The 25,842-nt window shown below is 38.7% G+C and overlaps 2 protein-coding genes across 3 annotated transcripts in view; one reads left to right on the top strand and one right to left on the bottom strand.

Annotated features, from left to right (window-relative positions):
• Positions 1-453: 453 nt before the first annotated feature.
• cdc37l1 (cell division cycle 37-like 1) lies at positions 454-4,504 on the bottom strand. The gene is made up of 7 exons (XM_033976166.2): positions 4,123-4,504; positions 2,782-3,084; positions 2,565-2,664; positions 2,351-2,466; positions 2,113-2,235; positions 1,898-2,044; positions 454-1,307 (listed from the first exon to the last, which is right to left on the bottom strand). Exons 1-7 carry the CDS (start codon positions 4,213-4,215, stop codon positions 1,203-1,205), a joined length of 987 nt encoding a protein of 328 aa, XP_033832057.1. The 5' UTR covers positions 4,216-4,504; the 3' UTR covers positions 454-1,202.
• Positions 4,505-4,967: 463 nt separating this feature from the next.
• Positions 4,968-25,842, top strand: part of exd3 (exonuclease 3'-5' domain containing 3) — a 32,957-nt gene continuing 12,082 nt past the window's right edge. Inside the window, exons 1-19 of one of the 2 annotated variants that reach the window (XM_033976121.2) lie at positions 4,968-5,017; positions 5,628-5,688; positions 7,266-7,330; positions 8,559-8,720; positions 8,919-9,104; positions 9,175-9,228; positions 9,538-9,677; positions 9,765-9,871; positions 9,929-10,002; positions 10,111-10,149; positions 10,224-10,390; positions 10,585-10,735; positions 10,832-11,033; positions 11,118-11,227; positions 11,484-11,667; positions 11,825-11,976; positions 12,391-12,609; positions 12,970-13,023; positions 13,110-13,241. In XM_033976121.2, coding sequence (XP_033832012.1) covers positions 5,661-5,688; positions 7,266-7,330; positions 8,559-8,720; positions 8,919-9,104; positions 9,175-9,228; positions 9,538-9,677; positions 9,765-9,871; positions 9,929-10,002; positions 10,111-10,149; positions 10,224-10,390; positions 10,585-10,735; positions 10,832-11,033; positions 11,118-11,227; positions 11,484-11,667; positions 11,825-11,976; positions 12,391-12,609; positions 12,970-13,023; positions 13,110-13,241 — 2,226 coding nt within the window. In that variant the 5' untranslated portion in view covers positions 4,968-5,017; positions 5,628-5,660. Of the gene's footprint in view, positions 5,018-5,072; positions 5,091-5,627; positions 5,689-7,265; positions 7,331-8,558; positions 8,721-8,918; positions 9,105-9,174; positions 9,229-9,537; positions 9,678-9,764; positions 9,872-9,928; positions 10,003-10,110; positions 10,150-10,223; positions 10,391-10,584; positions 10,736-10,831; positions 11,034-11,117; positions 11,228-11,483; positions 11,668-11,824; positions 11,977-12,390; positions 12,610-12,969; positions 13,024-13,109; positions 13,242-25,842 lie in introns of those variants that run through there. The other variant, XM_055225727.1, reaches the window with a different exon arrangement.

Genomic DNA, 25,842 nt, shown 5'->3' with positions numbered 1-25,842 from the left:
TTTTTGTCACATGACTCACATCTTCTTGTACTGACTTGTTTATTATTTATAAGCTGTAATAAACCTGTGACACAGCAGTTGTTTTTGAGTTGTTGCAACAAATTTAATTAGGTAAATACCAGTATGTTATGTTATAAAAAAATATGTATAATCTCAAATATATATCAACCAAAAAATTGACAAATATATGTTGCACTGAAAAATTGTGAACTTGGCTTTCATCTCCCAAACCTGACTCTCATTTGGCCTGGAAGAGGATTTTTGTCCCTTTGACCACAGTATGACCTAAAATGCATTTATTTCCATAGAAAATGTATAGCTTTAGCTTTCTTTTCTCATACACTCATGCAAGTGATACATCAACTCCAGAAGGATACGTACTGTAGAGCTAACATACCAAATAACTGTAAAAAGAAAATATACATTGAAATAATTATGAAAATTAAGCAGAATCACGCAGAATAAATTTTTAATGAAAAGTGTTTGAAACACATCACTACAAACAAACAGTGTTCCATCCTTGGTTGCAATGAAAACAATCCTACAAATGAATTAGAAGGATACATTTGGTTTATAAGCCGCTCATATTAAGAAATAAAGATTATGTCATCACATAAGTCTAAATGCAGAATGCTCTGGAAAAACACCAAATCATTGACTGCATTTATTTTTCCCAAATGTGATTCTGCTTTAACATCACACTCTGAATGTGTTACCATTAAACTCAAAACACAGCGATAACACTTGGATCAAAACATTTGTTTTTGCTTGTTGTATATTCATTTAGATTACTCCTTGTAAAATGAGGTATTCAGTGTCAACTTAATTCCATAGGAACACTCTCCATACATTTTATGCAATCAGAACTAATAATGTCATAAGTTGGAATTGTGAGCCCACGAGTATTCAGTTATAATTATAATGTAATTATAATTAATACATAATTGTAAGGTCTGAGGATGACAAGAGTCAAAAATAGTAAAACAACAGTTAGAATGAAAAGATATGGCACTTAATTTGCCTGCAGCTAAAAACCTAGTCAGTAGTTGATACAGAGACCAACTTTATATACACAGTAACAGCAATATTGATTAGTGTAAACTAGTGGAAGCTCTGCTCAGTTGTCAACCACAGCCTAGCCAAGCATGCCATGTTTACCTGGTCTGTGTGAACTTGGGGCATTTGATGAGGGAGGAGGTGCACTAAGATGTTTCCATCATGAGAATATCCTCAGATTCTACATCATCTTCCTTGGTCAACCTAACTGTATTTGTCCATAGTCCATGTTTCATAGAGCACTCCGCCACCTAATCAAGGAAGAATACATAGCACAAATAAGCACATGTTGAACAGAAAAGGACAAAAAAAAACACAGAGGTTAACCTTAATGTTTAAAAAAAAAGGATATTTCCCAAGCTACCACCTCTGTGTCCAATTACATTTAGAAAACTAAATTTGCTAAAACAAAGGCTAAAGAACACATCTGTAATTCAGAACTCTGAATGCTTGACTGACAAGCTTTGCAGAGGGTAGGCTGAACTGCATTCTTGCCCTTTTGGTTTCAAACTCTAGTTTGAATGTTTTTGCCTATTTTCTCTAAACAGAGGGCCAAAACTGAAATCAGTTATTTATCTATAGTAAAAAAAAAAAAAAAGAGTATGATTTTTCTTCAGAGTAGAAAATTTTCTAATTTACATTTGGTGCAAGCTCAGGTATTACAGAAAGCTGTGGACATTGGAAGACTTCAACACTGTGGCATGGTGCCAACCTGTGTCAGATTACAGTAACTGCAAACACTGTTGTAGTTGTTATTGTTGTGATTTCTTATGTTGTAGCAAAGACTTGACTTGAATAGTGTTACAAATGTTATCACGTTTTTCATACAAACATAACTTACCGATAGTAAAGAGTCTTTAGGGTCACTTCTCTGTTGCCCAGCACTGTTTATTGAGTTTTCTTTACACTTGAATGCATAATCCTTAATTCGAAGTTTAAAGGCCTCCAACTCTGAATGGAAGACTTCCTGGTAGACATTACTTCCTTCCTATTTGACAAAGCAATGTTAGTATTGTGTAACGGTAAAGTGGTTTAAGTCTTATAAGTATGTCATACTTTGGCTTTATGAAAAAAAGGTCTAAAGCAGCCTCGAGGATCCTGATTAGAGTTTGATGCCATCTCCAGAATAAACTGCATGACCACAGCTTGGTGAGCTACCTGCGCCATCAGTGCTTCTTTCTGCAGCATAAATGAAAATGAATCAAATAAAACTTTGCTAATGAACTATGCACACAGAATAATAATAACCATAATACTAACACTACATCAAAGTAAACAAAGGTGAAATAGTTACCCCTTCTTTTTGTAAAGTAATACACCATAAAATTAAAAAGTTTGCAGTTTCTTCACAAATAAGGTGAGGCATGTCTGAAAGAAAACGCTGGCTATCATCCCATCTATGCAACATGCCTGAAAACAAATATACCAATTTAACTTTTAGTAAAGATCAATTTCTTTAGACAAATAAAAAATAAATCATTCTGTTGCAAAGCGAATGCATTCCTTACCAAAATGTTTAAGCTCTTCTTCATATTGTTGGATAAATGTTTTGCAGGTCTCCTGCCCCTGGTCTACAGGCCGACTTGGATATTGAACATTAATTATACTCTGTGGAAAAAAGAAATGTGTTAAAATCCCCAGAGACCAAGTAAAATAATTAAAATACACCAAAGTAATACACGAACACATAAAGTAAATACAACATGTAAACCATTGTTGGCTCACTTTGTTAAATACATCCCAGCTTGCAGAGACTCTCAGGACAGGGCTGCAGCTGGGCTCCGAACCAGCCAACATGCTCTCCTTGCGTTGCCATTCCTGCTCCGTGTGCGAGAGCTCAGTGGGACAGGCCCTGGTCCGAGCCCTTTCCTGCTGCACAGACTCAGAGCTGTGAACCTCCAGGGAACACAACTGATCCTGGGCCTCAGCAAGTCTCCATCCAAACATGACTGAAGCCTTCACACAGCGCTGCTGGCTCTGACAAAGAGATGCCATAGCACTATCACAGAGTTGTGATGATGGGGACTGCTGTAGGAGAAGAAACAGGATATGATTGTATGGCATATTCAGATGTCAAACTGTGTTAGCTTGAATTTATTAAATTGGTAATTTAAAGAAGATATATAGCCCAGGGCTTATTTTCAATCTACTGTCAAACTGGATAGATGCACAAACATTTGGGTTAGTATCTGCTGTTTGTGCATCAGCACAGATTATGCTCTGTTTGTGCTCAACTCGCCCTTTATTTTACATTTCATAATAACTGAATTATTCAAATTGTTAAATTATCTAATATTAAATAAAAACACATCATAACAATGCATGAATGCATTTAGACAGTCATACAGCATAGTCCATAATGCTCTTCTTTGGTATTCGTTCTTGACCCCAGTCATTTCAGACTGAACACAAAAACTCAAAAAAATAACTATTTTCTTTGACTGCTCATTGCTTGTATAATTAATGACATAAAATGAATGTTGTGCTTATCAGTATAAATGTATACTCACCTCTATTACTCATCGCTGAAACCTATGTTTAAAAATAATGAATGTATACCAATAAAAATACCTAAACACAAATGTGTAATATGAGCACATCTTACCACCTAAAATCACATTTCACAATGAATATGTTTAATCTAAACCACATTTCACAATGAATATGTTTGAAATGACATAAGAGTTAAAATAGGCCACGCCTCGTGTTTATGTTTAGTCAAGGAGTCGACTAAACAGAATAGCTATCGGACATGGCTGTGAGTGCTCAGAATATCCAGCACCACAGGAAGTGTCCTGTTGCTTCACTTACTCATTAGTAGCTCTGATCTCATGCTCTCATCAGCAACATATTTCACTATGAAATGCACAAAGTGGCAGTGGAGTGTTGACGCGGTCACTGCCTAGCCTAGAAGTAGATCTTGGAAAGTGATGGAAGAAACGTAAAACATAAAATAGTCCAAAGCAAAATCCCTGCTAGCGTTAACTGTCTCACTCATAAAGCTAGTTTATCAACAAAAAATTGACACCACACACAAAATAATTGCATCTTTAAGAAGTTGTTTACCTGCTCATGAGGCTGGACATGGTTAAATCCTCTAGTCGGCGCAGATGACTCTTCCCCTGAACAAACAGGGCGTCCGTTGCCCATCCACTCCATCACTGCAGTTATAGCAACAACTAACAACTAGCTCTCGCTAATGCTAGCTACGCTGGAAACACACTGGAAGGCTTTAGTATTCAACTGTCAGAACACGTTAGTTGTTCCTTACTACAGGTATATCATACCGACAAAACCTATAAGGTGGTGTTTTGGACCAAGATGACACTCTCGCTCCCATAAATAGCATAATTATCAATAACAACATGCAGAACAGGTTGTCCCAAAGAGTCCTTTTGGCTTTTTTAAGAAGTGACACATGAACCACGTGGTACACTACTTTGACCACGTGACAGTACTGAAGCACACTGTATTTACAGCGCTCTCCAAATTTCTGGACTTTTCTTTGTCATGTTTTTACACACAATCCACGTTTATTTGTTTTCAGTTTTCAAGTTGTGTGTCTCTTTTCCTATCCAAATTAAACAAAAGAGTTTTTAGGAGGCATAGTGGCCAAAACGATATACAAAACCAAATGTATTAATTTCTTTTTCACTCCCACAAGGGGTCGCAAACGTCAAATCCAGAACATCAAGTTATTCCCACTCACTTGTCTTTCAGGCTCAAGGCTCGTGGTGTCACGTCCTGATCCTGGCCCAGATTGGGACAGATCAACACTGAATTTTTTGTTTTGTTTTCTAAACATAAATCAAAGTGGTGATTACGTAGGTATGTGAATGAACCAAACACTAGCAATACTAGACCCAAACATAGCAATAATACTTGTGTCTACGAGAATTAACAATGGGAAAATTTAGCCTACACTTCCCGGTAGTTTAATACACTCATGCTGTCACAGTTGGTAAGTTATTTGCCTTTTCTATCGCACTAGTATCAATAAAAAATCTTCAAATACATCGGAAGATTGTTCTTGGGTACGCTCTCACACCGGCACATTTATGCGTCTGCTTTTAACACCCTAAAAAGTGCATCCTGACCAAGCAGCGTTTCAGTATTTCGAGACGTCCTACTGCTTTTTACGCAGTCATGAACGCAATCAACACAACAATATGCTGATATGGCCCTTATGTGTTACAGTAAATTGATGGAAATAGTAATGGGCTGTCTAGTTTGGGTGTTTTCATAATTTAGTGGTACCACGTCACCATTACCGCTTGGGGGGGATGAAGTACAGTGAAAAATATCTAGCAGGGGATTGCTGCTTGTCTTGTCTTCATGTCATACAAGTGTTGAGGGATATCAGACTGGATACTAAACATACACTCAGCTGCTGCAAAACACGAGAGGTGGCCTATGGGTTTATTTTTGTTGTCCAGTCCTACTTCAAATACATGTATACCTTCTAAGTAGTTCTATTAGCGTTCATATTTGGGGTTAACGATTTATTGGTACTTATGCACCTATTCAAAAAGTCTGAAAATATAATTTCAATTTCCCATATTTTTTAACAGACCAACTGCGGAAAACTATCAAGTGTATGAAGAATGAGCCTTGTCCATTTGGATATAGGAGGTTTGTTCTGTCTCCATTTACCACACACATTTTATACTATAGTAATAGCAATTCCTTAAACATCAAATATTTCATATTTCATTGTATTTGATTATGTATCTCATGACCATAGCCATGGTGTGGAGGACAAATAGATATGTCAATTCATGAAATCAAATATACACTTGAAAAAAATGTGTTTAGTGTGAAGCCAGAAACCCTTTCGAGTAGACACCAAGTACAAATAATTTTGTACTGGCACTTGATAACAGCTTCATTTTACATTAAATACCAAATTCCCTATTTTCCCTATTTTTGGCAACTATCTGGCAATAAACCTTTACACTTACGGGTCTTTGGATTTAATCTAAATTTTATTATTAACCATTTTGTGTGCAATATGAGAACTCCATCCAAGTGTCAATGTGTTTCAAATTCCACTACAACTTACACATTTAGGCTTTCAGACAAATGAAAAAAAAAAAAAAAACACCTTCAGCTCTACTCCTTCATGTCTTTTGATCAACAGATAAAACTGTCCACATCTACTGTCCACAGTTGTCCACAGCTTTCTCTGTGGGACTTGAAAAGAGGTCTGGGACTTTCAAATATAGTGTACCAATGACCTCCTAAATAATACATCAACAAAGTTATATATATAGTTATATAGTCTTTTTTTTAATGGTAAGTTGCAGTTTTATTAGGATTGCTTAACTCTTAACTACCGGTACCTTAAGTAAAGTGCCTTAAGACATAATTTATTTATTACTTTTAATGTTTATATTACTTGGTTAAAAATTAAGAACAAACTCTTATTTACACTGAAAAAGGTGTATCGAACAATGTCAAATACAATATAAGACAGAACACCAATGCTGAGAAAAGAAGGCCTTTTGGCCTACTTTCCCAGACTTTGCATCAGGAAGGCTGTATTTTTTACACCATGACCACCACATAGTCCTTTCCTGGGGAAATCCGAGACAGAATCGACAGAGGCTGCTGCAGGGAGGGTGAGAAGAACAGGAAAACCAGCCCTGGGAAGGAGAGTGAGATTGATGGGGGGCAGGCAGCTGGAACACAACACATGCATTAGCTCCATTGACGACTCTGTCGAAGACAAGGAAAAGTAGGTATAAAAGTTTGAAAATGTAGCCACAACAGCCTTCCACGATGCTCTGTCATCTCTATATTTTAGCTGCAGCTTCACCTGGAATGCAGCACTAATACAGGGTTCCTTCACTATCCAACCAGCTGATAATCCACTGTTCTGCTATGCTATTAAACCTATGATTTAAATGCTATATAATATATAAAATATATTTATGAACAAGTCACAACAAATACTCTTGAGTACAATTCATTAACATTATCAAATTCAAATTCATTTCCATCAAATGGTTCATACACAAGTTTGTCTTCAGAAATAGAAGCTCTTTTTCTTAAAATAAGTTTGACAGAATTTTAATGCTTGTCAGTATTGCAATGAAAGTAACCCCCACAAAACATGAAATGGCAAGGGTATAGTAAAGGTTTGATTTCTTGACTGGTTTAAAGAGTTCACAGGTCAGAGTGAAACCCTGCCTCATCTATGCACACAGGTCTTGACCCCACCGTGCTGAGGGACCAACTCTTCGAGCTATGGACACAGAAAGATCTAAAGACGGTGAGAGTGCTTTCACTATGGATTTCACAGCATGGGCCAGTTCTTCTCATACAGCCTTGTGTCTGTGTCTGTGTGTCAAAGATAGAGAAAGATGGAGTCTTTGTGCATCAGAAGAGACACTTGCACAGGAAAGAATACAAGAAAGAGAGGGAGCTTAGATACCGGCATGTTTAAATGAATCTCACTGTGTGTGTGCGTGTGTGTGTGTGTGTGTGTGTGTGTGTGAGCGTGAGTCTGTTAATGAGGAAACCAGAGTGTCTGTCTGTAGGAAGGAAGGAATTTGTGCTGCACTGAATGAACTTGAGATCTGTGTGAGGAGGATACTGAGTGGATGACATCTGTTTTGCAAATTAAGACACTCCGCAGGAATTCTCACATACATATTATTTTATAGAAAGTTTTTAATGTCTGAGTTTTTGCATTCATGTGCTATAGGCTCACAATTAAATGTTTCTCAGCAAATATGTATTTATTATTATTATTTGTATTTAATTCTGTCAACTGGACAAAAGTGAAGTGAAGACATTTCACCACTCATCCGAGCAGCTTCTTCAGTTCTGGTCTTTCTTTTCATAGCTTTTAACCATGTTATAGTGTTTTCCTCTTACCATTTACTCACCTGAAGTTGTATTTGGAGTGATTTGCGCAAGTTTGAGCTATCTTTAATCACTTAATATGACATCTTGAACTGCTCGTTCAAGATGTCATATTGCCGGTCAACCTTCATTTTCACAGCCACCAGCATACGGAGATACTTATAGGATTCAGGAGCATTAGAGAGTAATTTTGGTACAAATGAAAAAAAAAAAAACAACACAGCTTGCTAGCTTGATCTGCAGCAATCTATCGGAGATGCCGACAGCTTCGTGGCTCTTTGTTGTGAGAACCTTCTTAATGACGTCCGCTCCCAATTGGACACCACAGTTTTCTAAAGCAGAAGTCAATGGACTTGTTTCTTTTAAGTCATTTTAGATCAATATTGCAATTGAAAATGTGCAAATTATTTGGTGTCACAGATTATAACTATATAGCAAACTCAAGTACAATATGTCTTCTTTAAACAGTAGCATTTCAGTTGTATTGGATGCTTTTTAACATTGCTGAAGCCTGTTTACAATTTAAAGGCTTTAGAGTTAGTGTTGCTCAATATATACATTTTTACATGTTACACTTTGGCTTCAGTCAACATTCCCAAGGCTATTATTCTTTTCTCTGTGCCCACCCATAGCTACATTTGGCTGTGCTCCAGGGCTTTTCAAAACTCAACGATCCCCTGGAGGCCATCCTAACAATCCTGGAGAGCTGTCCAGGCAAACAAAAAGGTCGGAGCCACACCCTTGGCTACTGCATCCTCATGGAATTTCAGACATGGATGAAAGAACATCCTCAGGTACATTTAATAGAAGCATATACATTGTGGTCATGATGGTGCATACAGTAAAAAAAAAATATATATATATAAACTTGCTAGCACTGAAAGTTATGTATTGTTTCTAAAAAAAATAAATTTGTCCACTGTGAGAGCCATAAAGTTCAGTCTAATCTTATCTCATTTTAAATTATGTATATGCTCTCTCTCTCTATCCAGGTGAGCCTGAATTCGCTGCCAGAACAAGAAGCATTTTCACTCCAGCAGCGAGCGTTGCACCTGCTCACAGATGCACAGCCCAACTTTGTGGAAGCCCTTATAAACATCTACCAACTCAACACTGTGGATCCTTCTGTACTTAGACTACAAATTATAAGACTGCAAGCGCTTAACTGTTATAAAGAGGTATATAAAATCAGCTTGAAGCAAGATTATTATAATTATTGTAAAATTAATTTTTCTTCTTTTTTCAAAGGCAATTGATATTGCCAGTAAACTGAAGTTGCAGAATGAACTAAGTGTGGAGGAGGTGAGACAATACATTCTTGGAATAATATTATTCTATCTAAAGCAGCTCTGTGTCATTTTTCTGGTGGAGGCACCCTTGCTTGTCTCCATGGAGATGTTACTGCTTAGTGTGGAATGTACCACAGTATGGCATTAATTTTATCTATCTTGCATTTGCTCAAATACCTACAAAACATGCATTCCTATTGTGAGCAGGTTCGCCTCTGATCATGTAAATTAACCATGTGGTGCCAAGCAGGTGATGTACTTTCCACCAAAAAAGTTACATAGTGCATCAGTATAATTGTTTTTCTCCAACACCTTTTAATAGATGTGTATACCGCTCATCTTGCAAGATAAGTTGTCAATGGCAGAGTCTTATGTAAAAGGCCACAAACACCTTGTACAAGCACTTGTCACTCTGCTGGACTCCTGGTGCCACCCCAACTTTGACGTGAACCAAATAATCATGTATGGGCCCAGTGTGAATTTGTTACATATATTACAATTTGATAATCATTGATATACTATATAAGATGGCTATTTCTTCATTCATAGGCAGTTTCCACGGCTCTCCCTCTCCAGACATCACATGGGAGTAATTCAACCCAAGATGCTCACAAAACACGTGATAAGACTGGTGGAGAAGTACAATATTGATCAAGGTGTGTTACATTATACAATTATATCTGCATTTATTTGAACTTTTTCTTATCTTCCAGCACTGTGCCCTAATGCATTGTATAAAAGGAGACTGGACTCTTTACGCTATCTCATGTACAAGGCATTTGTGGAGGTGAAGATGTAGTTTTAGAACATGCAAGTCATCTAACTTCAGAGAGATTTCCTTTATAGTGTGAGATAAATCATGGACGTTATATTTTTAATGCTGTTCTTTTTCCAGAATGGAATGTCAGAGGAGAACTGGAGTGATCTTGTGCAGGTAAGTTTTGGTGCTGCATGGTTATAAATTGTCAGAATGCACCTTCATTATAATTGGCCTGGTGCTTTATTCAGATTGTTGTAAGAGAGGACTTGGAACTTCAGATCCAGCTGGTGGAGATGTTAGTGAGATATAGTTGTCTACGCAAAGCTGCTCAGTGGTCAATCAGATACAACATCCCTCCAGAACGCTTACCCTGTGGAGTTTGGGAAACTCAGCAGACATTACCTCAACATTTGCGGTTAGTATTCTCAAATAACAATTTCTTTTTCCTTTACAAATATACATAATATGCATTGTTATGATATTTTTGATCATTAAATTTATTTCTTGATCTATATGTGTGAGCAGTTTTAAAATAAGTTACTGAAAACATTTTTTCTTCAATAAATGTATTTATGATATTTATGTTGACTTTTTCCTACCCAATTTCAGGCATGTTCTTTTGGACTCGACTCAAAATGAAGACTGGGTGCCATCTTCATCTCATTGTGAAAGGTTTTACCAGGTCCCTCTCTCCAGAGACAAAGTTATATTTGTAGACACCCCCGAGGCTCTACAAAAACATCAAACGTTGTTACTTAAGGTAAAAAGGATGTATGAGATCTGTACTTAAATTGACTTTATCTCTTTTTGTGACAACTGTAACTTAGATTTATTGTCTGTATTACCAAACTTCTAGGAAGGTGGTGTTGTTGGAGTGGATATGGAGTGGCAACCAACTTTTGGTTGTATCTTGACTCAGTCTCAAGTTGCTCTGATTCAGCTGGCTGTTTCTGAACATGTTTTCCTGATAGACCTTTGTCAAAAAAGCTACTGTCAGCATCCAGAAACTTTAAATTTTATCAGGAGGCTCTTCTCGCAATCAAATATTCTTAAACTGGGTAATGTCTACTTTAACAAGTTTTATAAATCTAAATCCAATTTCAGTTTCTTCTTTGATGTCTATATCTTTTGTGTATTTCCAGGTTATGGTATGTCAGGTGATCTCAAGTGTCTCTTGGCCACCTGGCCCCAGTTAATAGATCAGCCTCTCAAGATGGAAGGGGTGTTGGATCTTCTCAATGTTCACCAAAAGGTGGCAATAACCTTCATGCAACTATATTAAGGCAGTGGAATTTTTTTTGTTAAAATAAGGATTATATAAATACAAAAGGCAATGAATGCAATATGGGGCGCATAATTTGCCAATTTTAATATTAACATTCCTGATAGATTTAAACATCCATATGTAAATTGCACACTATTTTAAGACATCTTCATATTTAAAAACAAAATAATCCCTTTAGAAAGTTAAACTTATTGTGTGTTTGTATTTGTAATGACTTTGACAGATCCAGCGCAGTAAAAAGAAGAGAACACAGAAAGGCCCTAAAGAGGTGCTGGTCAGCCAAGATTCGTCAGAGAAAGGCCTCAGTCTGCTTGTACAGCAGGTCCTGGGACAGCCCCTGGACAAAACAGAACAGATGTCCAACTGGGAGAAACGGCCACTTCGCGTCAGCCAAATTAGATATGCAGGTGAGCCCTAATGTGCACTGTCACACACTTACTGTAGGACAGCTGGTATGTGCACTTCTCAGTTGAATGTTGACTTCATAACTTGCTCACATTTGTAGAGAATGAACACCAACAATCTCTAATTTGTATTACTCTTGTCTTAATCATGTCCATTTAGCGGCTGATGCATACTGTCTGGTGGATGTATACAATGTCCTGTCAAGCAGACCAGCAGATTTTGGGCTGCCTGCAGACCTGCGTACCATCTCAACCAGTCAGACAGAAAAAGTCAAAGAGAAGAAGCAGAAAAATAAAGAAAACAGCAAAGAGGTCAATAACTGTTGGAAACTATTTCTGTTCTAAAGGCAGCATGCTGTTTATGACAGAAAATATGTTTTTTATATGCAAAACTTCAGTCCAATTCACTTAACCCTATTATTTATTCAGTCTTTTGTCACAAAATAAAATTAACTTGTAGAGAATATTTCCTTTCAACAAATATCAATGCTGTGAGTTAAACTTGCAGGTTGCATCTTCAGATTAGTGATAAGTGGAGAGGCTTTTTGTTGAAATGAAGACCTGATACATATTTAACTAAGACTTCTCAGCAATGCCTTTTAGCTCCGGGGGTGCTGTTGTATATATCCCCCTTTGCTATGACCTCCCTTCACTGAGATACAAGTGAAAAGAAAATCCCCCTGTGGGGATCAGTTAAGTATCGCATTATTGTCTCTCTTCATTTAGGAATGTCATGGGGCTCAAAGGGTCAGCTCCCCCCGTTCTGCAGCAGAGAAAGACCTCCTGTGTGGGGAGTTGTCCTGTGAGGACTTCCCCCCTGTACCCCCACAACAGCTCCGGGTGGTGTGTGACAACATGCTGCAGGGGCTGGGCAGGTACCTGCGTTGCTTAGGAGTGGATGTAGTAATGTTGGAGAACACTGATGACCACAAGAAAGCAGCAGAGGTCAGTAAATGCTTAAAATATAATACATCAAGGATGAAAAAGAAGAAACCATGATATGCAACTAATGTTCAAAGATAAAGCCTCCCTTTAGTTAAGTGCTGTATATATTCCCCCAACGTGGTGTCCAACTTCAGTCCCTGGCCCAGATAAAAGGATAATAGGAGAACCAATACAGGAACGGTACAAATACTTTTTAAAATATAAAGTTTAAGCCTGAATCGTGAGTCTATTTATTTTATGAATCAATTATAATTTCTAAATTATTCAAATGGGATCACTTTAAAAATCTGAGGAACAAAAAAATGGCTTTGAACCATGTAGGTTGCATTTATTTATTTTTTCCAATCTGTATGTTCTCAGTTAGCACATTGGGAAGGCCGTTTCATACTCACTTGTGGACAACCCTATCAAAGTGTATGTACATACTAAACATAACCATATAAACATGCATAAGTGTGTTTTCTCAACTCATTTACTTCAATGTAAATATTCCTTTGTAGTTACGGTCTCAGGTGGGCGAGGGCCGCTGTCTCTTGCTGGACTGTTCGGAGAAGGCTAGAGACCAGGCTGTCAGAGTCCTCAGATACTTCAACGTCAAGCTAACTCCCAATGACGTATTCAGTCGCTGTCAGGTACTAAAGCATTTTTTTAAACAAAAGATTGTGAATCACTATTACAAAAGTTGTGGCAGCCATGACTTTGTTACGACTGTGTTAAAATATACAGGAAATGAGAGTAAAAGAATTGAGCTAAATGATAAATAAAGACAAGTTTTACTGTGCAAAAGGGGGAAACCACTTCAGTTCCTTTATTTGTGAGAACCAACATCAATACGCAGGCAATATTTTTGTGGTTAGAAAACACGGCTGGGCTGATTGAATGCTTGAATCATGAGAACCAGGATTGTGGTCACTGTGGAGCATTGTGTAAGAAGCAATGAAAAGGGGAAGAAATTAATACAGTAAAAGGGAAACACAATGGGCCTTTTAAAAGATACCCGTCACTTTACAATACTGAGAAAATGTTGCTGTGAGCTGTGAGGCAGTACAATTATGGAACATGAAATATATATTTACCTCCACGATATGCACTGCGGCAAACAAACTTTAAAGAGGACACTTTGTGTAAAAATGTTTGTCCATGTTATACGATTGTTCCCTCATCATTATGCATGTTGTATTTTGATAGATTGATGCATATTTGAATAATCCTGTATTGTTGGTTGTTTGAGGCTTAAATGCTCTGAAAATGTATTTTTTCCACCTATCTCGTATCTCCTGTGACTTATATCCAAAAAACTCCATATCAAACATCTAGCATTTGAAAATGCCCCATAGATTTATTTTAACATTAAAAACAAGAAAATAAAAATGCTGTTTGCTATGATTTAATGTCACTATGAAGAGGCGGAGCCTATCTGCTCTGCCGCTTTAAATAGGAAGTCAATCAACCCATTTCAGTTATTAAGCTTTTTAAGGCTAAGGCTACGGTTAGGCTTCATTGTCCCCATAGGGAAATTCATCCTCTGCATTTGACCCATCATTCAATGCCTGCGCTGTGGCACCTACTTGTCCCAACATCTTTGTCCGGGGAACCATCTCCAGATCTTGAGCTAGGTTTCGTCAGGGCCAGCTTAGCTGGAGGATTTTACCTACTGTGCATTTTTTAGGTTAATGGGGGAAACCAGAGTGATCATCCAGACATGTGGAAAAAATATGCAAACACAAAGAAAAGCAACCTGAGCAACCTGGGGATCAAAGGTGGAACCTTCTTGCCGTGAGGTGACAGTGCTTGATATTCAGCAACTGTACCACCAATAATCTAATCAACAAAGAAACAAAACAATGACCTATGTACAATGACCTGTTGTAGTTTAATATTAAATACCTGAGAAAGAAAACATAATATCATCTTTAACTGTCCCGGAGTGGCTTGGCAATGAAGGCAGTAGTGTATTAGTGGTACTACTAGTTATCAAGTGCATGTATCATATCTCTTGCATTTTTCCTTAGGTTATGTAAAATAGTCTGGGTGACCTCACTGCACTCCTCATTGGTTTTGTGAACTTCTTTATGAACCGGAGTGAACGCAGCATTATCACTTAAGTACCTTTTCCTCAATGACACAAACTCTTGTCTGGGCTTTAAGATAATCTCTAAATGGACTGCTCTGTATTCAGCTCAGTTCTACTTAGTGACATGTGTGAAGTCTGGAGAGCTTATTTGTTAGGCATCCATCAATGTAGAATTTACAGTGACTGACCTGTGGATGTCTGCATGGGTGGCTGTTTAGAAGGGCCTGTGCATACTCTGTCAGCCTGTTGTATTTGTGTGTGTGGCACTGTTTGGGAGAGGAGCATTTTTAAAACTTGGGTGTTCTGGTTGACTCTCTCCTAGAGGGGGCTCAGGTCTGTCAAGACAAGGTACATTTGTCCCTGAACTAAAATGATTTAACTTGGTTGGACCACCTTATTGCTATATGGTCTTACAAGAATGATGACACACCATTCTTGGACCCAGTGATGGGCCCAAATGGTAGAGAACTGTTTATTGCCCCATTTTTGGTTCACTTTAAAGAGCTGTGAAATAATTTGGTCAAAGGAAGGCAAGGCAAGTTTATTTGTACAGCACAATTCATACACAAGTTAATTCAAAGTGCTTTGCAGAATAAAAAGACATTAAAATCACAATACAACAAATCAAAACCTACATAATCCAAATAATCATCATAAAATTAACATTAGAGGAGAAAAGTGCAGAATAGATTTTTTTCAGTCATATGCACAGATAAAAAAAAAGGCTGGATTTAAACATTGTCAAAGTAGAGGCCTGTCTCACATCTTCAGGAAGATTCTTCCAGGATTTAACTGTATAAAACTGAAATGCTGAGTCCCCATTTTTATTTCTGACTCTCAATGAACACCAGCAGGAGGGTGGTCCCTGAAGTCCTCAGAGTGCGAGATGGTTCATATGGCACTAACATCTTGGTGATGTACTTTGGTGCTAGGTCATGGAGCGACTTGTATGGATAAGTCTCTCCAAGTCTGGCTTTAACAGTATACCTTTGATTTTCGCAATATTTTTAGATGGTAAAAAGCTGCAGATGTTATTTATCTGATGTGGCTGTTAAAGATGAAATCTGAGTCCATTATTACCCCTAGATTTCTAGTCTGATTTGAAGGTTTTAGAGAGAGAGACTGGAGGTGACTGCTGACACTTTCTCTGTGTTTGGGGCCAAAGATGATGACTTCAGTCTTGTCTGAGTTTAGCTGGAGAAAGTTGTTTTGCATCCACACACTGATCTGTTGGATGCAGTGGCAGAGTGAATCCACTGGTCCATATTCAGCTGCTGCCAGTGAGACATAGATCTGAGTGTCATCTGCATAGTTGTGGTAGAACACATTATTGCTGCACATTAACTGGTCTAATAGCAGCATGTACAGATTGAACAACAGAGATCCCAGGATTGACCTCTGGGGCACCTTACAGGTCAGGAACATTTTATCTTACACATATTTTCCAATTTCAACAAAGTACTCCCTGTTTTCTAGATAGGACTTGAACCAGTTTAGTGCCGTACCAGAGATGCCCACCCAGTCGTCTAGTGTCTGTAAAAGGATCCCATGATCACCAGTGTCAAAGGCAGCGCTCAGATCTAACAGGATCAAGACTGAGACTTTCCCTGCATCAGTGTTCAAGCAGATGTCATTTGTCACCTTGATAAAACAGTCTCAGTGCTGTGGTGGGGTCTAAAACTTGACTTGATGACATTGAAGGAGTTGTTAATTTAGAGAAAGTTAATAAGCTGTAGGTAAACAACTTTTTCAAGGACTTTGCCTAAAAACAGCAGATTTGAGATCGGTTGGTAATTATTCAAAATTGTGGCATCAAGCCTGCTCTTCCTTAGGAGAGGCTTGATAACCGCAGTTTTCAAAGCTCTTGGGAATGTTCCAGATTGAAATGACATGTGCCAGCGAGTGGTGATAGCAAACTCGATCAAACGATCCTTTGGACAGTTTTGTCAGTAACAGGTGCAAAGTGAGTCAGCTCTAAGTGTCTAGGTGGCTGGACGGTTGTTATTTGCGCCGTGGAATTGATGGCATTTTTAATGCCCTGAACCTTGTCATTAAAGAATACTGCAAACTCATTGCAACGGAGCTGGAGGGTTTGTTAATCTGTTTACTGTTGCAAACAGGACGAGACGTTACCACAACTTCTAATAATGCCTGAAAAATACTTCAATGCCCATATGGAACCCTCAAGTAATAGTACAGACATAAGGGTAAATAGTTACTCAAGTAAAAGTAAAAGTATCACATGAAAAAAGTATGGTTTTAAAAATGTTTTTAAGAGTAAAAAGTAAAAGTATTTCACCCAAGTGTTGTTGATTTGTTTGTTGTGTTTAACAGTGTTAAATGTAGTGACATGATACATATTTTGGTCAACAGCAGCAATATGAATCATTGTGTGTGTGTGTTATTTATTTATATAATTATATGTATAACATTTTTTTAGGTCAATTAGAATTACCAAAATTATTTCTATTTGCTAAATGCCAGAATAATGACAAAAAGGATTTTTTAAAGACAATTTCTTCATGACTTTCTTCAAAGTCAGAAGTTTACATACATTTCATTATCATTAGGTACCATTGCCTTTAAACTATATGACTTGGATCAAATGTTTTGGATATACTTGCACAAGATTCTCACAATAGTTAGCAGGAATTTTGGCCCACTCCTCCTGACAGAACTGGTGTAACTGAACCAAATTTGTAGGCTGCCATACTCACACATGCCTTTTCAGGTCTGCCCATAACTTTTCAATAGGATTGAGATCAGGGCTTTGTGATGGCCACTCCAAAACATTGACTTAGTTATCCTTAAGCCACTTTGTAGCCAGTTTGGCACTATGCTTCAAATGTAGTAAAGTAAAAGTAAATAAATCCACTGTAAAATGTACTTAAGTAAAATGCAGATACCCAAAAAAATGTATTTACCTTTCACCACTAGGATTAACTGCTTGTGTGATTGAAGTTATGAGTTTGAGACATACTGTATTTAGACCACCTGAGTCTGTAGACCAACAATGGTTCCTTTGAGTGAAGAACTGTAACAGTAGGTAGCCAGCTCGAGTAGACTGCTGTTCTTTTATAATGATCAAATGCAGTTGTTAGTTAATACTAACCATTGCATGGACCTGATTTGTGTATGAGTATGTTGGGGAAAGAGGAGTCTCACTCCAGGGGCAGCTCGTTGGCCCACCCAGGCGAAGTTCACCCCTTTGTTATCTGATTGTAAAGCTCTCTGATTAGCATCGGATGGGTTAGTTTCTCAGCCTTTGTCTGGGTGGCTATGCTTCATACACACCGGTGAATGCTGTGAGGAAAGAGAAGTAGAAAAAGACAAGGGCACAGGAGATTAACCAGAGACGTGTGTGAGGACTGTGAAGGGAAGGGGTTAATGTTTGTGTCTGTGTATCAATAGGCCACACAGATTTTGGAGGCTTTGGAATGCGTCTCCACCAGAGACCCCAAGAGGGGAAGTGAAATGTAGAAGGGCCTCCCGTTTGTCTGTGCTCTACTGCATACTTGCACTGGGATGAAAAAAATGGCGTCTGCAATTATCGCACATTTTCTTATAGTTTGACTAAAACTATAAAAGTAAATTGGTAGCAGGTTTTAAAATGAGGAACTGCAGAGTAAAACCACATATGTACTTGAGCCATCTGTAGCTTGGTAAACAAAAATCAAATCACAATCAACACCACATCCTCTTTTTGTGTTTTTTAATATTATAATGTCTAAGAGTATTACATTACTGAATAAGATTAAGATCGCATAATGAAGGAATTAATTGAGAAATATTTGCTGGTGTTGGCAATGGAATAATCTTAAGTGTGTTAGAATTGACAGTATGTTTAGTAAATACTGAAATCCAAACCTGTCTTCTCCCTTAGATAAGACAAATGCTTTACCGCTGAATGCTTTGATGTGTTCTATCTATCCCTACAATGATCCTCTTGCTGTATTTCCCCCTGTTGATCTTGAAGTGCTTTCAGGTCAGTGTCCCCGTCCAGATAGGGTAACAGGCACGCACACACCAATGATTTAGACTCTACACTATTGCAGCAGAAACGCTGGTTCCCACGCACCAGACTACTGGGGAAGTGAAAACAAGAGCAACAGGAACTGCCACACCGTGTGAGGGAGGGGTGGGAGAGACTGGGGGGGAGTGGAGGGAGTAAGTGTGGTGACAGGAGGACTAAGCACAGAGGTGATAGTATGGACAGGAGCAACAAATTAAGCTGAAGGATATAGAATTGGGGAAAAAACACTTGGTTTAGTGATAAGAAATCATTGTAATTTAACCCATGAGCTATATGTTGGGGGAAAGTACGCAACTGAAAAGTGGCACCAAAGGAGGATGAGCAGGCAAGGAGGGCGAGGCAACAAAAAGACTTGTTGTCTATATGCTTTCATCTACAAAGGAGCCCGCGGGCTGAGGACTAGAGGAATGCAAGGGGTTGAGACACGTTTAAAGTTACCCTTCATCAGCTATGTGTATCTGTGCTTGTGAGAGGCCTATATTTATGCTTGTTGATTTTTTTTATTTTTTTTATTGAGCTAAATAAACATAAGTCTGATTTTATCCATTTGCTAATTATGGGATGTTGTCTATTGTATTTATTTATTTATTTATTTATTGGTTTATTTGACAGGGACAGTGTACATTAATAGCATTGCTGCAAATGCACCAGAATTAGCCAAAAGGCTATTTTTCATCTGTTGTCCCTGGACAGATGGCAAACCTGTCTCCCTAAAAACAAGAGTAAAATATTATAAAGTGAAAATTACAATATAGTATAGAAAAAACATTAAAAACAGATATAACAAACACTGTAAACAAAAGTGTTCAGAAAGGACAAACACAACACAGGCATTATACCGACAGTCCACAGCCATTCAACATCCAACTCAAGAGAAAACACAAGTGTTTGGTTGTAAAGAACATCTATAAATTAAACAAATATTCGTATATTTTTCTACATTTCATTTTGATTTCAATATTGTGTCATTACAGCCTATGGCTCATACTATACAATTCATCACTGATAAATAAAGAGTTCACTTTGTGTATCCTGCTGTTTCCCTTTCTCTCCGCGGTTCACAGATATGACTAGAAGCGACACAGGGAAAGGGGAAAGGGGGACATGGTGGGGAGGGGGGCATTCCTCAGGCACGCCAAGACATTCCGAGGAAAACCATCCCAAATATTTCCCACTGTGTGCGGTGAGGGTTATGCATTTCTGTTATGCTTACAAAGCTGGCTTGAGAAAGTGAGCTTACTGCTTTACGTATTGTTAATTTTGGATGCTCAGAAGCATCCACAGATATGTATGGAAGCTCTGTGTGTCCAGAGTGTTGCTTGGGAATCTTCCTGCTTGTTTTCAATTGGTTGCCGACTTGCTGTCTCTGTGTTAGTCTGCATAGGGAGCCCCGTCAGGAAGGGCCATTGTCATACTTTTCACACCACTGTACATGTTTATGAATGAGTCTACAAGCACATCATGACCATAATGTTTTCTAGCTCTAGTCAGGGATTTCCTGCTCCAAAATCAGAAAATATCAAAATAAAATCAGAACAGAAAATAGACAGGAAAGATAACGTCATTTCATAAAGCAGTAGATTGCCATCAAGGATTTTTCTAGACTAGTGTTCCTCAAAGGAGACACATTCACTCAGAGAATCTAGTTTTGAAATATCGTTCTCACTCTTTTCCCACGATCACTTTGGCCCCAGGACAACATTGCAGTGCAGTGACACCTGCACTGTGCACACATGATGCATATCTGTGCGTGTGGTGCAATGTATAGTTCTGAGAAAGAGCTGAGGTTCAAGTGGAGGGTCTAAGAGGTTGAAGAATGTTTGTGTGAGCTTTTGTGGGTCCCTCTTGTGAGAACTGTGTGAGCAAGTTTAGACCTGGTTGTCTGGAAATGATATAAAGCTGCTGTCTTTTATGATCGTCTGTATTTTCAGACTTCAAAAGCCTTCATTCTTCTTTGGATGTTGAACACAGCCAATTTCAGAGGTTGCCAATGGCGTGTTTTAAGATGCATCTGCATCAGATAGTGAATTATCCCTGCTTTGCAAACCTGTTCTATCAATCAGATGATCATTTTATATTCTGATGCCTCAAAATATAAAAATATTATTATAACAAAGTGTGTTGTATGGTCTCCAAAGTGAAATAAAGATGCTGAAATTTTGACTGAATGCATGTTGTATTTCATCACTTCCTCTAAACATATATTTTGTACCTCTGTTTATCCCGCTTCCCACTTTCCCCTTCCTGTTTCCTGTTCAGTTGGAGCTCTCTAGATCCTAGTATCAGTATCCTGCTCACCCTCAGTGTGACTCCCCACAGCTCCCTCTCTCTCCCCCGGTCCACTCCACTCCCAGTCTCACTCTCCGTTTCAGATTAGCCAAGGCGAGGAATCCGGTGCAGCCGGCAGCTGGAATGTCCTGTTTGTCTTGCTCTGTGTGTGTGAAGCTGGTGAGGCTGGTGCTGCTTTTTGATGTGTTCCATTGTCTGGGAGCCAAGCTGCTTCCTGTCCCTGGCTCCATTCCCCAACAGGCCCGAGAGAAACACTAGCCAGAGGAGAGGACTGACAAAAAATGCACTGACGAGTTGTGATGGAGCAAGGCATGACATAAACTAGAGGAGGAAGAGCCTGTGATTAAGATGGCTGTGATATTCCTGGGTGTGATGGAGGGATGAAAACAGGATGAGAGAGTTGTGAGAAGGAAGGAGAGAGCGCTTCAATAGGGCTTTTCCGACAAACACCAATACAATGCACTAGTGCGTAATTTCCCATGTCTCCACACCCATCAACACAAACGTTTCTCATAGGTGATCCAAGTTTAGGTTCAGCTGGTTCTCCTCACGCGCTTTTCCTCGCTGCTCTGTGTGGTCTGACTCTGTGGATGGCCCAGGGCAGAGGAGATGCGTGCGCATGAGAAATGATGGGAGAAAACTGACCTAAACATGCTGCTAGAGATAAGGGCTGCAGAACAAGTAAGCAAAGCAGAAGGCAGATGATGACAATCAGTACACTGTGTGACTTTAGAGAAAATTAATTTGTTATGTCTGACAGTAATTGCACTAAATCACATTTGTCAGTGCTGAGCAAATATCTAATGTCTGTACAAGCTTACTTTCACATGTGAATCCTGGTGTATCTTGGTTTGATCTCCTCATTTTGTGTTATACAGAGAATTGCTTGTCTAAATCTAATTAGGTTATGTCAAAATTTAAGTGACACTTAATGGTGGTCATACCAAGATTCATCAGTTAGGACTGAAACAAGGTAATCAGCTGAGTGCAACTAATTGATTATTGCAATAATCTTTATCTAATGTAGTAATCAAATAATTGTTATCTAGTCTATATACAGACTACAAAACATGTCATGTGATGAGAGAAGAGGTTTTATGACTCAGACAATGACGTAATTAAATCATAATGGCGCAGGAAATATGTACATTTAGTGTTTTTTTATGAAAAAACTTCATTAATATCTTAATCATTGTTCTTTTGCAATCTAAACAGTTAATCAATTAATCAAAATAATAATTACTAGATTAACAGATTAGTAAAACAATCCAATAAGTCAATATCTTTGCTATAAAACGTCCATTTGCAGAAATCACTCAGCATGTGTTTTGCAGTGATATGTGAGTTCCAGGCCGCTGGACAAGGTTTTGATGGGGCAGAGCGCTGCATTCCTGCTGGGTGGTGATGTCATGAGAACTAGCTGTGTGCTCGCAGACAGACAGCCCTGTTTATGTTCCCCTCCAGAGAAGAAACCGCACTGTGTGTATGTGTGCCTCGCTCGCGGTGCATTATTGGCTGGTGGGGGAGGTGGGGGAGGCAGAGAGGCACTTGAGAGGGTCTACTTTCCCCTGCTGCAAAGGGAACTACTTACCGATGCCTTCCTCTCCAGGGTGCTCACAAGAAAGAGGAAGTTTCTCATGTTTAGCAGAGCACGGTAGCTGCATGGTCAGACTGCACTGCTGTGAGTGACTGCCCCAAGCTTCTAAATAGGATCCTATGGGGAACAAAACTCTTTGCAGTATAATAACAAAGCATAGCTCATATAATGACAGTATCACGCAGCAATATGCAAAGGCAATACATGGCATAATCTTGAAAAATAGAGCCTGATGCAACCAGACTTAAAATAGGTCAAACATTAATGAGGAAGTAAAGAGTCTGCAGTATGCATCCCAAAGTGCAGGATTTCCCCCACTGCTGCAATGGAAAGTAATAGGTAACTTTAGAAAAATGTTGTGAGAACCAGCACTTCCATTTGTGTTTTCATATCACAGATTGTGCTGCTATGGCTGTCTTTGTGTCAGTGGTCATGGTATAATGGTTTCCCTTGCGGTGGTGAAATGTGATCTTCGGTCTTTGCAGCTCAGTAAATCATCGCTCATTCTCCCACACTCTGTGCTATGCTACACAGAACACATCTAAGTTCACACAATACAGTTTTACAGGAAGGATGATAAAGCCCTTGTCTGCTTGAATATCTTGAATGTCTGAAAAAGTATTGCCCAACTGTTTCAACTTTTATTAGGGTTCTCCATACACCCTCAGTTAGTGGTGCAGTCCTTAAACCACTCATACTTTTTCACGAATAAATAGAAAAATTAAAAACAAACTAATGGCTGCTTTGTATCTAGTTTCTTTTGTTGTGAATTGTCAGGAATTTGAGGATTACATCATCCTTTTGTTGAGAGAAAACAACCTAATAGCCTGACATGGAGCCAATACAGCTTGAACACAGTTATTAAGCTGTAGGTATGATTATGTCACCGAGTATTCTTAATAATACTCCGGATCTACTGTCTTGTTAACACATGTTTAGTAGCTTTATTTATTTGAACTACCTGAACTTGTGACAGAGAACCAGATAATTGCATTGTATTTAAATATTCCAATAATATTGCCAGGACTTAATTAAGGTTAGATGAGCTTAAATACTGCACTAAGCATCAACATCTAGCCGTTCTGCTCGATGAATGACTTCATACCTGGCATTCAAGTTTGCCATTTATGAACTTAGGATGCATTTTATTACCCATCTGGACAATATTTTCCTGGCTAAGTCACCTGTATTAAAAATGTCAGTAGACTGAGCACTTTGCCAATATACACACTGGCACTTTTGTCGTGTGAAACTTCAACTAAAGATCAGTCATCAGCTAACTTTTTTGGAAAGGCTAACTGGTAAATTGGTTCCAGAGACTTGGGAGTGTGGTTAATGAGCTGAACTGGCAGTAAACCCGGAATCACTGACCTACATAACGTCCCAACAATAACCTCATCCATTATAGGCTTGAGTTGTTGTTCTTTTTCTGCACCTCATGTGTATGTGCGAACCTTTATATGCGTGTGTTTGTGTGTGTGTGTGTGTGTGTGTGCGTGTGCTTGTGCTTTTTCGCAGAATGAGTTGTGTCAACAATCAAATTTAAACCTCATGGAGATAGAGATGGTAGACCCCCTCATAGCACTGTGGTTTACTATGTCTAGTGTTGTCTGCATGAAGATTCCTGCAAAGTACCACTCTTTTTCAAAATTAGTAACTTCATTTTTACATTTGAAGTTTTAATTGTTTACATTCCACCCGTACAGGCGGCAAACATTCTTTAGATTTCTGCTGTCTTGTCTGCCGACGGTGCATGCATGTGTTGGGGCTCGGGAATGTGAGAAAGCGTACAAGTCTTCCCAAACTTGCGGTTTGCGTGATGAGATGTTATCAGTCTGCTTTGTGAGCTGGCGGGCATACACGCAAACCCAAGTGCTCTGTTTTCTTCTGGGCTCTTCTCCTTCATTACTCTGAGTCAGAGTATAGTGAAAGTCTGTGCGGGGTGGGAATGACCATTGGCAGGATCCCCACACCCCACTGCACCACTCCCCCCCCAGGGAGCAAGAGGTAGCAGGCTTCAGAGGTCAGTCTGCTTGGCCTGGGAAAAAAGCAGTGGATGGGGCACTGCAGATAAAAAGAGGCTGATGGACTTAGAGATATTGTTAATGAAGAAGAAGTTGAAATAAGTAGATCAAGTGTGGTGCACATTTAGAAAGAGAATGATTATTGTAAAGTGCACTGAATTCAATTATTTTTTAAAAGGACTAGTGCAAATAATGGGTTTATGCTGAAACGTATGAAATAAATGGGATGGAAAAATCCAAAGTTGAGGCTAAAAAAAAATTGATGATGCTCTACTTGCGTCTTTCCTGACTTCCTCCTCCTCCCCTTTCAGGCCATGGAACTCCAGTGTCCAGTGTTTCTCATAGGAACAGTGTCCCATTTAACTTATGCCATGTAGCCAGAGGATCATGTTTACATGTAACTCTTTTTGTTTGTAGTCTCTAGAGAACAGGGCTGCGCAATGACAAAATCGGTTTGACGTATAAATTATGGAGCATCAGTATGCAGGAAGTTATGACATGGGGGGCACTTTGTTAAAAGTTAGACATTTTTTTATTTAACTTTTTTGTAAAATAAAATTGGTGGTGAGTTGAAATGGGGTATTAAGATGTATTAAAATGTATTTCCATTAATTTTTTTTCCAAAGCCACATCTCAAATTGATACACAGGCAACATGACTGGAAAATTGGGTGATTCTATTAAAAATGATTGAAATTTACCACAGAATTTGATACTTGCTAAAATGTGACTGATTTAAGAAAAAGTAGCCTTGAGTTAAACTTCAAAAATTGCGTTAAAGCTGTTATTATGCACCTGACACGCTTTTCTGTATGCTCTGAAGTTTTTATTTTGTCTTTGTGAACCACTCAGAGTCAAAATAGAAAAATAGTCATTCTCTTTTGGCGTTTTGCTTTGATTTGTGTCCCCTTTAGGGCCATGCTTGTACCCTTTCTTTTCTGAATTACAGATACCTGTCATTCTTGTGTTATCACTCTGGCAGGTCCCAAGGAGGGACTGCGTGTGACAGGGCATGGACATGTCAAAGAGATGTCTGAGAACATAAAGCCTGGTCATGTCCCACCACCTCCAGTAGGTATTAATGAACCCTAAGCACCCAGAATTCCCTTTTCCTTTTATTGCAGCCTAGAGGTGACTGGAGTCCTGAGTACCTGACTATCCGCTTGATCCCATAGACCTCCTACACAAACACATACAGCCCTCCTTGGGACGCCTTT

This window comes from Periophthalmus magnuspinnatus, chromosome 12 (genome assembly GCF_009829125.3).
Source record: "Periophthalmus magnuspinnatus isolate fPerMag1 chromosome 12, fPerMag1.2.pri, whole genome shotgun sequence".
Lineage (NCBI taxonomy): Eukaryota > Metazoa > Chordata > Actinopteri > Gobiiformes > Gobiidae > Periophthalmus > Periophthalmus magnuspinnatus.
Note: the sequence above shows the minus strand (reverse complement) of the source record. Positions and strands in the feature narration are given on the sequence as shown.